This window comes from Camelus dromedarius, chromosome 8 (assembly GCF_036321535.1).
Source record: "Camelus dromedarius isolate mCamDro1 chromosome 8, mCamDro1.pat, whole genome shotgun sequence".
Classification (NCBI taxonomy): domain Eukaryota; kingdom Metazoa; phylum Chordata; class Mammalia; order Artiodactyla; family Camelidae; genus Camelus; species Camelus dromedarius.
The window spans coordinates 63,244,667-63,263,422 of NC_087443.1; the positions used below are offsets into that span (position 1 = coordinate 63,244,667).

The following is an 18,756-nucleotide window of genomic DNA, read 5'->3' on the forward strand; positions in this document are numbered from 1 at the left end:
TACAAGGCATTTGGGTACCACTGGCCCCCTATTCCATGTTCTTCTTCAAAGTCAAATGTAACACCTTAGTTTAAAATTCAGTAGATAAAAGCCAACAGTTATAATGGAGGGATACAGGTAGAAAATAAGTCTTGAGTTTTGGGCTCATCTTTACTATTGGAAGCAAGGGCCACGGACCCAGACACATCAAGTTTCAAAACTTGGCTGTATTACATATTATATTGAATAAACTATATTACTTTTATAGTTCATCAAACTGAGAATAAGAATCCCTACCTCACAATCTTGTTATGAGTATCAAATGGCATGATTTATCATGTGCCCAGACAGTTGTAGTTACTTAACAAATACAGATCCCTATTATGGAACTTTCTCTTGCAGAAACTCAGTCTTCCCATCTCTGTTTTTTTTTTTTCCCTAATGAAAATTTATCCTCCCTTTTCATGATAACAGAATCCATTTTTTTTTTCTTTTTTAGAATCTACTCTTCTCCAAACTTAACCCATGCAGTTGACTGGGACCCAACACTATCTCCTGTCACAGTTCCCAGAGAAGATATGTGTCTGACCTATACGAGTAGTGAACCACCTTATATAGCCCTGGTCCGAGCCAGACCACTCAGATTCAATCACTGGAAATATGAGGAAAGAGACAGACTAGTTTTATGGAGCTTCTAAATTGTTAGATTGTAAGACTAAATCTGATGATGTTCATCATTGCTACAGATGGGGAAAGCCAACCTGACAATAAATGCGGGAAATAAAACTAACAGATGTAAAAAATCAGCTCCAATTAATAACATCAGTACTATTAGTCAATGGGAACTTAACACAATTCTTAGGTGCCAGGCATGTAACCAAATCACAAGAAACATATTTAATCAAGTAGGTATTAATTGTCTTCATTTTACAGAGGAAAAAAATTGAGGCACACGGAAGTTAACTTTCCTATGACCTCCTACTTAGTAAATGGCAAAGCTACAATTCACACCTCAGTATCTCTGAGCCCCTTAACCTCCAGGCTGTACTGCCTCCCAGCATAATTGATTTCTGACCTAGTAAATAACAAACCTGCTATAAACGTTCGTTAAATAAAATGACACCTATTCTATTAAGGGCAATATTGTGCTAAGATGTGTTTTGTAAGATGCCCTAAACATGTAAATTGGTTTTGGAAGCAATTTAAACTCCTTGGAAGAAAGTTCATATTTATGTCTGGATGCTAGTGCTAGCAGCAACCACCATGAACATAAGGATCAGCTCTTACATTCCATAATAGTTTTACAATTGTCATCGATTACTTCCAGGGGTGGCATTACTACTGCCACCCCAAATCAAGATACTTCTTAAGTGTACTAGATGATGAGGGAGAGAGAGGAATTCATCTTCATTTTTCTCCATGGGAAATGCTATGTTATTACCCAGGGTCACTCATCAATTCAATTTAGCACTAGAGAAATTCCCTCTACACTCCCACAGCCAGGCTTCAAGCAAAAATGATTAAAGAGAGAGTCTTTCAATTAAGCTTGTGAAATAATCCTAGATAGCCCTGTGTTGTTATGTAATTTGAAGCAACTGATTTCCAGGAGTGAGTCCAAAATATACTGCTTTGATTGACACCTCTTCTGCCAGGAAGTTGCTCAGAGTCAGGAAATGCAGACCATGTGGCCAGAGACCAGGAGATTTCATCAACAGTCATGTGCACTGTGCAATTTACAAGGTCTCATGCCTTCTCTGGAAAAACCAACTGAGCTTAAAGATCTCAAGGGGGTCATCTGCCAAGCCCAGTTGGAGAGATACACACACAAGCATGGTGGCCAAAAGACTCTTGGGTTTTCTCTACTCATCTGTCTGAATGGGCTGGATTTCCAGGGCTTACAGCGCTAGCCCAGAAAAAAATTCCAAGAGGCAAAGGCAATGGAGTCCACTGAGTTAGTAGTTCCTGGGCTTTGAAGCTAGATCTCCTGCATCTGAATCTTGACTCTGCCACTTTGCACCTGTGTGCCCTTGGCTCAATTACTTAACCTCTCCATGCCATAGATTTCTAATCTGTTAGGGATGATAATGCAAGGCTTACTTAATAAAATTGCTCTGAGGATTAAATAGCTTACATTTGAATAATGCTTATCACAATGTCAGGGCTTGAATAGAGAAACTGTGCCTCTCTGTTTCCAAAGGCAGAAGGAGGGGTATCATTTATTTCATTTAATGAACAGATTGATTAGAATCAATACACAATCATGTGTAAAGATTTTATAAAGATAATGATATGACCATTATAAGGGTTTTGCTAATCAGGCTTACAGATCGAAGACCCCCATTCCAAGAATAGGTAAGAAAAGTTTCAATTACTACCAGCCAAAGTAATGGTGGGATCTGCTCACCTCACAATGCAGTACATAAATAAGACTTTAGTGAGCTAGAAAATACTGTGTACCCTGCACCACATAAGATGGGAGATGCTCCCATCTCAGTTCTTTTTCCCTGTCTTATCATTTTAGTCAATGTTCTTCTTTGCTTCTATTGGTTGGAACAAACTTCCACCCAGTCCTCCATGAATTGTGACTTTCTACCGTCTATAGCCAGGTCCACATGCATATATTTTCAGCCACCTGGAAGAAAGACTTGAGGAAAGATGTGTTCCTCACGCTTTCTCATTGGTAAAGCACCAGCTCCATTTCCAGGTTAAATTAGGGGGAACCGCATTAGTTTATTTCAGCCCTTCATTTATTTATTTATTCTCTGAGGCCCTTCTATGCACATATAATGCCCAGTAAAGCAGAAAATGAAAAAAAAAAAAAAAGACATGGACCCTGTTTTCAAAAAGTGACATTAGAATTTATAGGCAAAACACATGAATGTGCAAAGTGTCTCATGAATAAGGGACAAAATGAGTAAGCGAGAGAGAGAAGAAAGGCTGATGAGGGAAGGAAGATGCAGCAATACCTAGAGCTGAATTTCCGGAGAAGGGAGAGGCCCATTTAGACACCAAAGCAAAGCTCAAGACATTCCTGAGTGGGAACAGCAGTGAAGAGGTGAGTACCTTCTATGTACCAGAAACCCTCTTTAGTTATGGATGTCTCTGTGACTGGGAAGAAGGATGTCTTTCCATATAGAAATCTCTATGTATTATCTTTGAGCCAGTTTGTTTGCAAATGACTCATCTTTCCCTTTTCCAGGCAGTTTCACTAGTGGAAGGAGATTTATCTAATGCTGTTCTCTGGCTTTCAACTCTCACATGAATCTTAGGGCAGTGCTTGAAAATGAGAAAGATAAAAATGCATTCCTCTTAGAAGTGAGAAAATTGGCGTGGTGGTGGGGAGCTATTAGGTACATGGAAGTCCCAAGGCTGATGAGAGGCAGTGTAATTTCATGAAGAGTAAAGGGGAGATGACTTTCACTATCCTAGTTACAGGAAGCTCATTGGCTTCTAAAAGGTCATTGCCCCAGTGATTCTGAATGATGTGAACAAGAGATACTTAAACTATGGTCTGAGCTAGTTCTATAGAGCACTGTTTATACTAGCAAAAGCCGGGAAACAATTTGCCTGCAGCTTTTTCTACAGGCAAATTAGGTAACTTAAGGTCGGGCAGAATTACATCTTTTACAGAAGTTAGACTGTAAATTCAAAAGGGATTGATAAGTAATGTCAAAATTACACTAGAATACTTTGTACTTTGTTCTTACTTAGCCAAGATCTAGGCCCTTAGAAACTCAAAAACTAGAAGAAACTTGCATTGTCCCTTCTTTTCAGTCTGAGTCACCCAGGGAGGGGGACCACCTCTAGTTTTATCAGGGGGGATGGGCTCAGGTGGTAAAAGATGTAGTAGTAGCAGCAGTAATAGTAATAATAGTAATAATAATAATAATAATAATAATTTCTACGCCTCCTTCCTTCTCGTGTTGTTTAAGCTACCCAATCTGTGATATTTTGTCATTGAAGTCCAAACTGACTAAGAAAAAACAATGATTGATATTTATATTTATATATGTTTGGTAACTCATAAAACACTTATGGAAGGATAAGTAAGAAACAAAGAACATTGGCTGCATCCCATAAGATGATGAGAATGTCTGGAAGACTTGAAATCAGGAACGGAAGAGAATCTGCTTTTAGAATAAATAGGATCTACTCATTTACACTAAAACCTTTATTTGAACACACAGTATGTGTGTGTATACCGCTTTTAGTAATAAAAATCACTGTCAAAATGTTTTTTAAGTGTCTGTCTCAAAGTGTCATCCAAATACAACAAAACTCCAGTTACAAAGCCCTTGTTGTTCATAAATCTCAATGATCTGTGTTGGGTTTGTTAAGTAATTTGTGACACTGCTTTAACACTCCCTTAAAATGTCCACCACTCCAATGTCACCTCCTGCCCTAGGGGGATGTGTGTATATCAGGATAAGAACAGACCATATGTGAGAGCTCTGGGTGAGCAGAAGATTCCAACGCTCATTTAACCAGATGGTATGTTAATGTGCTACAAAATAAAATGAGACTTACCAGTAGAACCTGTTTGGCACGACCCCTTCCTGGATAAGTTGCCACCTTCTCCCAAATTCAGCAGAGCTGTATAACTGTAGAGAAGAGAAATTATTCAGCACCTGACTCCATGGTACATCGAATGCATAGACATCAGTTCACTGGATTAAAAATAATAATAATAATAACAATAACAATAATAAATACCTACCATTTATTAAGCACCTGTCATATGCCAGGTGAGTGCGCCACGTGACATCTCTACTCTCCACATATGTTCTGCAAGGCAGACACTAATATCCCCATTTTACAGCTGAGCAAACTGAAGCTCACAAAGATCAGGGATTTGTTGGAAACATGTGCATTAAACATTAGAGTAAACTGGGATTCCTACACCACTCTGCCTGGTGAGCTGTATGACTTGCCCTTGCACACGTAGGTTGTTGCTGGGATACAAAGAAGTACCAAATCTAGACCTGGCTCTCAAAAAGCCGAAAGTATAACCCAAACCTGATGAAATAATGAGAAAGGCATGCAGCCACCAGTGATAAAAGAATACAAAGGAAGGAGACTCAGGAGTCAATCAGGGAAGCTGGCAAGATGTGTGGAGATGCAGCCGGGATCCTGATGAAGGGCAGAATTCAAACTGACAAAAATGGGTCAGGCACTACTCACAAAGGGAAACACGTGCATGGGTCAAGGGTGAGATATGTAGGGACAGTCTATGAATAAGCCTGGCTTATCTAAACAAACTTAGCTGAAAGCGATGAGGGCAACTTGAAAAAGGCTTTGAATGACCAGTTAGCCCAGGACTGATCCCGCAGGCGAGAGGAGTCAGTGCTGGTTTTTTAAACAGGAAGCAGAGGAACTTCAGGCTCTAACAGCAGCACATGTGGACTAAGCTCTTACTATGATCCAAGTGCTTCTCATGCATTATTTCATTTAACCCACACACCATCCCTGTGATAGATGAAGTTGTTACGGTCACTTTTTGAATGGTTACACAGCTGGTAAGATTTCAAGTCCACTTGCTACACTGCTTCAGTATTCTCCAAGGGCAACTGCAAAGAAACACCGCTCGTAAGACAGGGTCTAACCCTCCACATGCTCCATCTCCTCCAAGGTCTTTCTTGTCTTATTTCTTGTTCTTCATTCCTGGCTTGCTCCATATCCCTGTTCCTCTCCAGTAATTTTTATAGCACCATGGAACCCTCTTCTGGCAACTCAGAGATTCCTGTTGCTCTCAGCATTCTGGTTCCCATGGACATTTGGCTGCTGATTTGAAAATCATTTGGAACATCTCCCTTCAGCTATGTGCCTGGTCTGTAACCCACTCACATCCCAGTCATCCACTACTGCATTTGCCAGATCCCACAGTGAATGGGTGGTGAGTCACTCTGTACTAAGTACCATGGTTGTCCTCTCTCTCCAGCCTGAGCACTCAGTGAAGGGTCAAATGATTCACCAAGGCTGCAGATGTACCAAGCATGTCCAAGAAAGATGTCAGCTCAAGTGAGTATTTACTGACCCTTGGAAGAGCTTGCTAAGACATTGTGTCCATTGGCTCAAAACATATCCTGAAGTCCAAAAAAAAAAAGCTGAAATATTTGGCTACCAAAGCGAACAGCTCGCTTGGCTCCAACTACACAGTATTTGGGCAACTGGCCAAGAAGAAAATGGCCAAAAGAAACTTTTTCTTTCAAGTCTTATTATTTTTCTCTGCCCCATCATGCGTGGGGGAGAAAGATTTCTGGGGTACATTTCTTGCTTGATTCATTCTAAGACTGCCAAGGAGAGATGGAGAGACCACCCCCCTTGCAGAGGTAACAGAAGACAGAACTACGCCTGCCCTCTTAATTCAGAACCCAAGTAGCCAGAGGATTACTGCCCTGCTTCTTGTTCCCTAGTCTGTCCTCAACACCTTGCATCTTAATATTCAGACTTGGATGACAACAGCAAGCACCTGATCTGAGGCTGTCTGCTTCTCCCTCTCCCCTTGCTCCATCTTTTTTCTTTTTTTTCCCTTCAAACCCAGAGCTGCACTGCTTTCTATGAGCTTAAAGGGAACAGAGTTCACACCACTGTGTGTGTCTGGATCTATTTATAAATGTATGTTACTATCTATATTTATATACAAAGACACGCAAATGTAAGATCATCAAGGTGCTTTGAAATAATAAAATTCTGTGTGAGGGCTGGACTTACATACATCCTGAAAATCACATATAGATCGTGAGCCCTCCTATGGTTACACCAAGGGACTGTCATCTCTGCCTTCACACGGAATTCGTCTTGGAGAGGAATTGTTGGATGCTGACATCTGTGTGTATGCATTTTTTTTTCCTCTATGTCTTTTTTAATTGATCCCCTTAGGCTTGGATTCAGAACCTGTGGACCAGTCAGGTAGGTCCCACGATGTTTGTTTTCATCCTCTTCAAAGGGATGCTTTGTTATTTGTGAGCATCCTGAGGCCCTCAAGCAGTGGGTACACCAAACAATCCAATAAACCAAGCCTCTCTTATTCAGCTCAGTGACATCCTTTATAGTTTCCTATCTTAAAAGGTATCCTTTAGAGTCAGTGGACCCGCCTTCTCACCTTTCCATTCACACCTGGGCACAGGCCCCCTGCCATGCCTTCACTGGTGCTACCCACTGTGACAGAGGTGGCTTCAAGACTTGCCTAACCTCAATGTCAGTCTGCTTTTTAGGTCCAGATCAGAGGACACCTTTTCTATGAACCCTCTCCTATACACTGAGATTTCCCAGTGGCCTCCTTTCCAAAGAACCATGGTACAAGAGATGCTGTCAAACTACAGTCCACATATTTATATTTAACTTTCTTAGTAGCCTTTCAAGAGAGCCTTTTATCAATGCAAGGCAGAAATCCCTTCCTATCTAAAACATCTGAGATCACTCCATGCCTCTCTGATGAGATCACAAAGTTTTTAAAGGCCTGCAGTCCCATTCTTCCTTATCTATACAGTGCGGAGCACACAGGAGATGAGCAAGCAGGGGAAGGAAAGCATTGATTTTGCACCATGCAAATTCCCTAGTGATGGACTACCTAGTAAAACACTCAGGTTTCCCAAAGGATAGACAGAGGTAATTTAGCAGAGGGACAGGTTTGACTTTCATGGATCCGTAGTTAGAAGCCTACACCTAAACCAAACAAAAGTATAAATATCAGTAAATTTGAAACTCCCAAGGATTTGCAGGCGGGGTCTTGTATATTCACCCCCAGACAGAGCTGCTCTGTCTTTTCCACCTACTGCTTCAAACATTTTCTCTTCAAACAAGTTCTCTTAACTTTCTTAAGAAGTTAATTGTCCAGCCTGATGCTATACAAAGAAAAGGAGAAAACAACTCACAGTCGCCCGAGTTAATGTGTTAATTAAACCTGCAGAGTCTGGCAGCCAAGTTTTCCTTCACCAAGAAGAGCACGCCATCCACACCTTTTTTACCCAGTGACCATCTCAGCTGCCAGCGGAAGGCTTTCTGTGTAGGAGTCAACATCCTTTAATAAAATTCATAGTGTTGGCAGCACCTAAATAGGATTTATTCTCTTCCCTGTCTCTGGTTCCAAGGTTTCTTTTGACTGTCAGAACACAGAACTGAGAACTGTCATTACTATCTGTCACATCAGAGAAGCAGCGGCAGCCTTCTCTAGCAGTGCCAAGAGAAAGAGCCAGGGAGAAAGAGTATTTGAACTAGTTTTAGGAGAGCAACGCTCATCTACTAACCTCTTGTCATGAACCCCCAAATGCAATTCTTGGAGGGGTTTAGTTTTGTTTTGTTTCGCTAACTCTGGAAAAAAATACTGGGGGAAATATGGAAGGAGTAGATTCTTTAGAAAGGGATGCGGGGAAGGATTCTGGAATGCCAGGCAGAAAATCCTTCCCGTCTAGAATCATTCTAAACTATCCAAGACGATGTCCCCATCTCAGTAAATACAATTTAATGAGCACAAACCTGTGGCTCATCTACACTCAAGTCCTATTAGCAGCCCCAGAACCCAACCCTTCCCTCTGTCAAGACACTGGTCTGGGGCTGCCCGAGACCTACAGTTTTTCCTGCTGTGTTTCTCCCTAGAAGAGTTTCTCTTTCTTTCTTCTTCTATTTTTTGTTTGTTTGTTTGCTTGACATTTCTCACATTGGTTTGTTTTGTCTGCTATAAGAAGAGTGAGGATAAAAATACAGTTAATTGCAAAGGATAAGATTTCAAGGGTTGCTTTTATTAGCTTTCAAACCATGGTACAATCATCTCTGGCGCCATCTTCAGGAGGTCTGTAGAGCTGCAAGTTGGCTGAGGGGCACAGGCTTGGAGGGAGAGCAAAGAGGGAGGCCACAGAGCGACAACTAGATTGTGGGTGGGCAAGAGTGAGAGACACTGACTGGGCTCAGGATCTGTAATCTACAGCAGATTCAGATGGGCTGAGAAGCAGGGTATGAGAACGGCTGTTTCCAACCTGCGTTTCCTATCCTCTCACCATTCTCATTTTGGTTGCATCCCTAGCAGAGTAGCATCTTTCTTTGAAAAGAAATTCGACTTTCTTGTGTTGATGCAAACGTCTGCAGGCATCGCCATCCCTGGAAAGTCTTCTCAATAGTTCCACATGGATCAATGCAGCCCCTCTTTACAGACCGACAGACAGGTACACATCAAGAATTTTCTTTTGCAGCTAGGAAATCAGTGCAAGAACATAATTTGGTAGAAGCTAAGAGTGATAGCATGTTTAGGTCTTTGGTTGATGGGATTGGATGCTTTCACCACAAAGCTCCCCGTGGCAACTTTCCCGTCTGGAGGCAGGTCCTTGGGTCTCCTCCACACAGGCTCCTGGAGAGGCTTCCTTGTTGGAGGAACACCTTCTGAGGTCAGCTCTTTTCAAGGTTGCCTGCTCCCTCCTCTTTGTTTCTCTGCCCTTAACATTTTAGAGGCAGGAGGCTTGCAAACTACACTTCTTGAAAAGGCTGGCAGAAAACCCTGCTGGTTCTCTTTGATTTGCCTCCTCCTAATAACGCCCTGGGGATGGCCTGCACTCATCTGTCTCATGATTCTCCACTTCTCACTGCTGTTACTGCATTCTTATCAGCAAGAAAGAGATGGTACCTGGTGGACTTCTAATAAATTTCCAATGCCAGACCTGAGGCACTGCAAATACCCAGCTCTGTCTTCCACCAGCCTCAACAGAAGAAAGAAAATCAGTCGAGAGAAATCCTCAGTCTTTGGAGACATGCTCTGATGCTCTGGGTGCACAGCATGGGAGAGATCAGGACTCACTCTTAGAAAAAAACACATTGTGAGAGACCTAAAACTTCATAAATGCAGACACGAGTCTTTTTCTTGGCTGGTGGGTAAAGGGGTAGATAGTGAGTGAACCAGGATGACCATCCCAGACCAGCTCCCTGTCCCTGATAGATGTACGTTCCTCCAAGCCAGCTTCTCGCGGTATCACAATGTAGAGCAATGTGTTATATTTTGTCCAGTGGCTTATATAAGAGAAAGTGAGGAATTTTCCAAAGCTACCAAGGTGGGACTGGGAATACAGTATAAATTTCTAGTATGAAGATTCGAAGCAAGAGTGTTCCAGGGCAAATGGGTCAGTCTGAGCAAATAAACAGAGCCAGCACTGAGTAAAGTCGTGTTTTAGCTCTTCTTTTGTTAACCGCAAGAGACCCAGTTTGGCAGGGTTGCATAAAAGACTGTGATCTAGGAGCAGAGGTTATAAAGAGAGCCCTGAAGCAGGATGGATGGCTATAATCCTACCCAAACGTGTGGGCAGCTAATGGAGACAAGATCCAAGTAGCAACAAGGTCAAAAGACGAGAGCACCAAGGCTGAGCTTCCAGGCTCTGCTGATGACAAGTGAGCAGGAATAATGACACATCACAGGCTCCATCAATCTCTCCCCAGGCTGGATTTATCAAACCTGTCACTGGCCATTCCCTAGCTGTCACTGAAGTCGGTCACATGCCCCACAGTTGTACATGGAACTGGGGCTGGCTGGGAAGAAATGGTCAATATGTGACAATGGACCAGTTCAATTTGTGGATACTTCCTGTTCACCCAGATTTGGAGGTACTTATGAAAATTATAACATGGAATCTTGGCCTTAAACATTCTAGAATACAGATGTAGAAATAACAGTAAGATATATGAAATAATTAGAAGCTCAGATAAGGACCTATATCACAAAACCCCCAACATCAAGACACTGATGAAAAGAAAAATGAGTAGCCCTCAATAACCATGTCATCATACCATTATTCAAATGCAAAGATGATAAGGCTCAGCAATTCTGAGACAGAAAAATAGGCAGGAGGAGAAAATTGTCACTTGGGACATAATTGGAGCTGTGCCTCCATAAGAAGGATCCATTAGCTGTGTGCAGATGGAACGGAGGAGAGAGACACCAGTTAGAAGGTGACTGCAACAAGGCAGGGAAGAGATGAGTACCTAGATGAGTCAGGGACTCCGCGTCTGGGAAGGAGGAAAGGGAATAATAGTAATAATAATAACAATAAACAGAATAAAATTTTAAGAGAAAAAAAGAAAAATATTTGACCAGAAGTAGAGCAAAAGAGAGAGTAACTTTTTTTTTAGTTGAAATATAGTTGATTTACAATATTCTGTTAGTTTCAGGTACACAGCAAAATGATTCAATTATACATATATATATTTGCATATATATACATAAGGGAAGCACTATATGTGTGTGTTTTTATATATATATATATAAGAATATATATATATATATATATTCTTTTTCAGATCTTTTCCATTATAGGTTATTACAAGATATTGAATATAGTTCCCTGTGCTATACACTAAGTCCTTGTTGTCTATTTTATATATAGCAGTGTGCATCTGTTAATTCCACACTCCTAATTTATAACTCCCTCTGCTTTTCCCTTTGGTAACCATAAGTTTGCTTTCTATGTCTGTGAATCTGTTTGTGTTTTGTAAATAAGTTGATTTGTATTTTTTTTTAGATTGTACACATAAGTGATATATGGTGTCTGTCTCTCTCTGCCTGACCTCACTTAGTACAATAATCTCTAGATCCGTCCATGTTGCTGTAAATGGCATTATTTCATTCTATTTTATGGCTGAATATTAGTCCATTGTGCATATATATATATTATATATATATGTATATATATATATATGTACATCTTCTTTAGCCATTCATCTATTGCTGGACATTTAGGTTGCTCCCATGTCTTGGCTATTGTAAATAGTGCTGCTATGAACATTGGAGTGCATGTAATTTTTGAAATTGGAGTTTTTGTCTTTCCTTGATATATAGCTAGGTGTGGGATTGCTGGATCATATGGTAACTCTATTTTTTAAGGAATCTCCATACTCTTTTCCACAATGGCTGCACCGATTTGCAGAGAGGGTCACTTTTGAAAGCTCCCATCATTTTGCCTGGATAGGGGGAGATTTTACACACAGACCCCAGGGACTAGAGCCTGTGTGAGGCTGGAGGAGCAGATGTGCAGGAGTCACAACACCTGTGTCACAAGCTGGTCTGGTGAATCACAAGGGGCTGATGGCTGCCTGGGACACAGTCAGGGGCAATTCCCCTCTTGTTCTCAGGTGCCCTCCTCTCCCTTCCTCTGCTGTGTGTTCTGCAAACAGATCCCCCTCTCCTATGAAACTCAGTTCTTTTTAAAACAAATTTTTTAAATTGGAGTATAGTCAGTTACAATGTATCAAATTACAAAATGCTATTCAGGTATAAAAAAAGAATAAAATAATGCCATTTGCAGCAACATGGATGGACCTGGAGATCGTCATCCTAAGCAAAGTAAGCCAGAAAGAGAAATGTACCATATGACATCACTTATATGTGGAATCTTAAAAAAGAAATTCAGCTCTTGAAATGGGTACTACAGCATTGGTCAGAGGGAACAGGTCCCATGGTAGGTTGCACAGGGGGAAGATAGTTAGATAAAAGCAGAAAAAAATTGGCAATTAAATTTAAAAAAAAATCACAATGGCTTTTCTAGGGAGACAAGTGTTTTGGTGCAGTGAGGACTGAGTGTGAAGACAGTCAAACTTGGGTTAGACCCCTGGCTCTACCAATCACCTTGGGAAACTTTCTCAACCTCTTGGAGCCTCAGATGCTCCAAAGGCTGAGTGTTTAGTGTAAGAGTAAAGCTGAGCACACGATGTGAAAGCCTAGGAGAGCGCCTGCTGTGAACGGTCAATACCAGTTCTCACTCTCTCCTCTTTCTGCTGCTAATTATTGCCTCCAGGCTTAGCTGTCCATAGACCCCTCAGGAAGGGAGGAATGGCAGGGAGAAGAGTTGGTGACTGCTTTTTTCTTTTAGACTTTCAGGAAGCAAGGAAAGATTACAGACAAGGCTACTGTGTCCCTGCTTCTGAGGTTGAATACGCTTAGCATGGCCTTTCTTGGAGTAGCTGAGGCTGTTTGGCTTTGGACCACAAGTCTTCTTGTTCTGGGACCATTTCTTATCATGCCTGTCATTTCTTATCATGCCTGTCATTATCAAGCAGGCATTGGAATTTAGCAAGTCAGGAGAGTGAGAGCCTTGGAGATCGGCATTTGTGACTTTCCATCGGATCATATTTGATATTAAGGATATAGCTCAGTAATGAGATCTGGTAATTTTAGGAGGGTACCTAACTTCTGGTGTGTCTTCCTCTTGCCAGCTGTGAGACCCTGGCTGGGCCTCTGGAGCTCCTGGGCCAGAGAATGTGCCCTTTGTAATTTGGACTTACAATATCCTGTTATATGAAGAGAGGCAGTTGGAAAAGATAACATTTAAAAAAAATTTAAATATGAAAATCACAGAGTCACAAATTCACAAAATGTGTCTATTTACAAAACCAAGACTTCCTCCTCCCCAAAAGACTCCTCTCCTTGGCAACACTGTTAGTTGCAACCACTCTTGACAAGGAAGAATACAGGAAAATTTTAGCATTACTAGATTTCTAAAGGGCCACCCTTAGAGAGAGGGTTTTTTCTGGATATCCCTTGAGCTCATTTAAGAAAGAGATCCATGCCCTCTTAGGATGTCAAATGTCCTTCCAACTCTCCCAGACTGATGCCTGGATTAAGGAGGCATCTTAATCTTTTCAGACAAGTGTTGGTGGGTCCAACAGATCAAAAGAGCCAGCTATACAGCTGCAAAAGCAAAAAATGTCATTTTCAAAGCTTAAATAGCTACCAAATAGCATAATTATGTCTGTCCAGACCTTAACCCCTATCACTCGTTTTAAACTGTCCATTTCTCCTTATTTGTGCAGCTCATTTCATTCAAATCATTGGGAAGAGGTAGATCAAACTGTTGCAGGTAGCAACTGAAACAAACTGGTTAAACAGGTATCTAAGGTGAACAGGGGCCTTCCTCGTTTACATATGATGGCATTTCAGTTTGAGAATTTGTTGTATAAACAAGCATTGGGGTTGACATTTAGCAAGCTCCCTGGTTTCCACTCTAATTGCCAGTTTTGTGCTTGGATACTTGAGTTATTTACATATTCATGAGATTAGAAATCAGCTCTGACATTGGGAACTTTCAAGCACATGGAAATCTTGCCAAAGCAGCATGGTATATAATGTTCAACATTATTTCTTACAAATAACTGAGTGCCTCTTTACTTAATACAGTGCCTTTGGGAAATGTGATGGCATTAGGTAGATATTAGTTTCCTAAGTGTTTGTGCTTGTGCAGAGATCATTTGAATATCCCCAGTGGGTTTAATTTGAAAGATCTGTTTTTCTTTTATTTCAGTCTTGCCCTTTTGACATTAAGGGGCTGCTGGATCTGTTCAAAAAAAACAAATAGAGATACTGTGAAGACAAATACTTTACTATTTAATGGCTTACTGACTTACTTGATTTATTATAATCAATAATATTTTCTGAGTACCAGGTATCGGTTCTTGCTTGCTCCATCCATTCTGGTTCAATAGTACCTTTTAGTGATTGACTAAGAGGATATTCAGCACTGTTGAAAGTATCTATAACTTCAGGGACTGGAAAGACACTGGATTCCTGTTAAGGTAGCCCTGTGTCTAAATCTGGTTATAACACAGCAGGTGGCTACCTCCCAGGTCTTTGAATAGTACATCAGCTGCCATCTATGTGTTGCTTGCTACGTGCCAGGCTCTGCCTTAAGTGCTTCACCACGTTATCTCAGCATCCTCACGCAGCCCTGGGAGCCAGGTACTGTTAGGACTTCCACTTCTCGGCTGGAGAAACTATTAAGTTAAGTAACCACTGAAGGTCACACAGCCATTTGCAGGGCCTGACAGCGTAGAGAGCTGCTGTTCTTAACTTGCTTGCTGTGTTGTCTATCACTGGTGAGAAACCAATGTGACTGAGTTTTAGAAAATGCTGACATCTCTTCCCTTATCAAGTCATCATTATTTCCCAGAGAATTCCTGGCATTCAAAGTAGCCATGATAGGTAATGGCCCTCTGTTAGGGCCCAGTCAGGAAAGTAGGAAAGATTAAAAAGAAATAAAGAAGTTGTGGACTTTTTAAAAATTAAGAATGGATATGAAACTTTAAATAAAATTGCAGGACTGGTAGAAAGAAGGGAGAGAGAGAACTAAAACTAGTTCTTTTTTTCTAAATACCTTTATGCAAGTTACTCAAGTTCCACTGTCTGTGCTCAAACACATCGGCAGGATACTTTTCCTTTTCTATCCATATGATTTTAACTCATACTCAGCCTTCATGTAAACAGAGAATGCCGCTGTTAATACTCAGGGTTTCAATTATATGTGCAAAGGGTCTCCTTATCAAAACATGTTCTCTTCCTTTAAACCCATGTTTTGGTTTTAAGTGTATCTTACACATATATACCAAAATACTGAAGTTGAGGCCAAAGTGCAAGCCTTCGGATTTCTTCTTTCTTTCATAAGCAGTGATACTTTGTAATATAGAGGAGAACAGAGATCATGCAAGTCCCCACGTGGTATTACGTGGACTGCTGACTCACCAGGCTCCAGAATCAGGGAGGTGATATAAACCCAAGAACATTCTAGAACTGCCACAAAATGAAGGGTGGCCCACTAAACTGTCCTAAAGGTTTTATCTTCCCTCCACAGATCACTCATTTAGATGCATTTTTTAAAAATTCACAAAACAATTTAATGTCTCCCAAAAGAAAACTGACAGGGAGATCCATGAACAGGAGAAAAACAAAGATGATGGGGAAGTCAGAAAAATGAGGGGAAAAAAAATGACTTGGGGACAACTACAAGGCGACAGATGAGGTTTACTTGCCCTGCACAGCTTTCTGTTTTAAATTTTCAAGTTAGTTATACACACTTACAAATAAGAAAGTATCACATTTCAAATAAAGCAGGATTACTTCTCTTAAAAAACTGGAGAAGGTCTGAACATTGGACCAGCCATCCTCAACAGCCAGACCAGCAGGCTGGAGCTTACCAACAGCCCCACCCACCCCACCCCACCCACCTCGGTGAATAAACACCTGTTCTCCAGTCTCCCGTGGCTCAGACCCAGCTGCTCTGTTCAGTTAGATGTCCTGCTTGTCTGTGCAGGAACGGAGTTCATGGCCTAGAAGGACTTGGGCATCCACAGGGTGGGGAGAAGAAGCCCACTGTGGAGGAATGGAGGAAAGTGGTCCCTCCTGCTTGTGGTCAGAGGCAGCAGGTGCATCTGCAGGGCTGCCTGAGGAAGAGGCCTTGGCAGCCCAGGGAAGCCCGGCAAGGGGGCCTCTCCTTCCAAGCTCCTAGGCGGTCTGAGCCCCAGTAGCGTCCACGTCGGTTTCACAGCCTTGCAGACTCTCCCTGGTACAGATCTCTCCACGGGGCCGCCCCGAACAGAGGCCACGAGCCCCGCACCCCGGGGTGCTCCGCAGAGCTGAGGCATAGTGCCTAGTCTTACACTCTTCCCCTGGGTTTTTTTTTTTTTTTTCGTTTCGTTCAGTCACATCTGCACTTTGTTTTCTCTCATTTCCCATGTTTCCCAACACATCATGTTTAGTGAGGTGTTTAAGACAGACTGAGAGATGCTGTTGGAGGCGACGTTTTATAGCACAGTTTGTACACTAGTTTATTGCCAAATTAAAATAAAGATGCAATCTGGCAGACTCGGCCTGCCGCTGAGACCTCCTTGGGAGGCTGTAACTAAGCCTGCACAGAAGCGAGAAAGTGGAGGGAAAACCAGCAAGGAAAGGAGGCACTCTCTCTGTGCTCCTGGCTGCTGGGTCTCCAGATGCAAAGAAACGAGAGGAACACGCAGAATGTTCGGTCTGCCTACTGCTTAATTACAGAAATAAAAGGTAGGTCAGTCCAGCAAAGTGAGCTGTTGGTGCTCCCGTAACGAATGGCCTGGAAGTCTCCATAGTGTCCATAGTGAGTCACTGCTGTTTTGTAAGAAGCCAAAGGCATATGACTGTACGTGGCAGGTACACCTCTGCCCACAGGGCATGACATTTCCATAATGTCCATAATGCTTATTTTTCTGGAAATTCTTGGGGCTTTCCAAGGGCACACCCTCACATAGACCTTTGAGAGGCCGAGGAGTCTAGCGCTTGCATCTATACCCTGTAAGTCCCCCAACCGGGCTTCCTGAGAAGTCAAGCTACTTCCTACAGAACTTTAAAGGGAAAAAGCCTCCAAACCTTTTCTCTTCAGTCATTCTCGTGGTGGTGGGAGAACCACATGCCCCTTCAAGAAAGCTTTGACCTCTTGGCGACTACCGAGACATTTCATAGGTAGATTTTTCTCTCTCTAAGAAAAAAAGGCTGAAAGAATAAAATATCCTGATTTTATGAATTTGGAGGGCACTTGGCCATATACATGTCTCTCTGATTAAAGGATTTTTTTCTTTTTTTAATCTGGCTTCCTACGGAACTGATGGCCAGTAAAACTCTATCTTGAGCCAGAAAGGACAATCTGCTCAACCAAACTCTTTAAAAGCTCACATCAAAAGAGCCTCCATCGAGAATTCAGACACTCAACGTGAAATGCGGTCAGAGCAGAACGCCGCAGCCCACATGGGCTCTCTCCTGCGAGCCAGAGACCCAGACCCTGTCCCAGGGCCCCCAGGTCTCAGTGAAGGTGAGAAAACACAATGGCAGGGAAATGAGGGAAAAGTAACGGCGGCTGTGTATTCAAAGGAGGGAGCATGTGCCTGAAAAGACAGGACAGCAAACAAGGGAAGAGAGAGGAGAGGGAGACTCTGTTCACAGGCGAGCTCAGTGGGAGCTGACACCTCAGTGCGATACTTTCTAACAGCACTTTCTGCCTGAGGATTTTGTTCACCACAGGCGTGTGGAAAACAGCATCCAGCAGAGGGAATCCCAGCACGGCAGCACCATCTCAGCTAGGGGTTCTGCAGCGGTGACTGTCACTGAAACACTGATGAGCGTTACTTACGCGAAAGAATGCATGTTCCCATTTCCCAGGCAAACACAGTCACTGGCCGCCAACACCAGCATGAGCCCCACCTTGGCACCCATCGCGGCAACTCATCAGTGTTAAAAGCTCTGTGTCATAGGTGATTGCCAGCTATTATTTCCATATCACTGAGCCACATGAGTGGCCCAGACCCCGCCACTTGACTTCTGGCCAACACCACCAGCTAATGGCTCATCTGATGGCTGGAGCCTGCACTCCTCCCTGCTAAGGCCCCACGCTGCTCATTCTGTGATCCAAGCCCTGAGATATGCAGTTCTTCTCCAACCTCGACTCATATTAGTAGGTTAGCCACAACTTTTTTCCCCTCAGGATGATTTATCCTTCATTCTCTTCCAGAGAAACAGAGAGCTTAGTAAAAAGGCTGGCTTCTGTCCCTTTGCTAATCTCCAGAAATCACCATCAATTGAGTAGAAAGCCCTAATAAATTTCATATAAGGTTTTATTCCAGTGGCTGAACTTAGACATGTAATACCAATGAGTGGTTTTCTCCTTTGGGAAAATTCATTAACTTCTCAGATTTTTGATTTGTTAGCTACACACAGAGCAGGGTGTTAAAGCTTCTTCTGCCTCTAAGATGGTAGAATTCATTTGGTCTGTGGTCACGAAAGACATTTCTTGGTCCAGACCAGGACTACTGTGGTATCTTCCTAACTGGTCTTCTTGGTTTTGGCCTCATATTATCACAGTGCATCCTAATGTGCAAGCAGATTAATCCTTGTAATCTATAGCTCTGGACATATAATTCCACTGACTAAAATGTTCAAAAGGCTCCTAACTGGGAAAACAAAAATTATTTTGCCTAACAGTCAAAGCAGTCCCAAAAACCGAAAAGTAGGTTCCA

General features: G+C 42.2%; 1 protein-coding gene across 4 annotated transcripts in view; it reads right to left on the reverse strand.

Moving 5' to 3' along the window:
• SORCS1 (sortilin related VPS10 domain containing receptor 1) overlaps positions 1–18,756 on the reverse strand; it is a 468,685-nt gene that overhangs the window by 151,090 nt on the left and 298,839 nt on the right. For all 4 annotated transcript variants that reach the window (XM_064488397.1, XM_010987109.3, XM_010987108.3 and 1 more), the window contains exon 5: positions 4,507–4,580. In XM_064488397.1, coding sequence (XP_064344467.1) covers positions 4,507–4,580 — 74 coding nt within the window. The remainder of the gene's footprint in view (positions 1–4,506; positions 4,581–18,756) is intronic.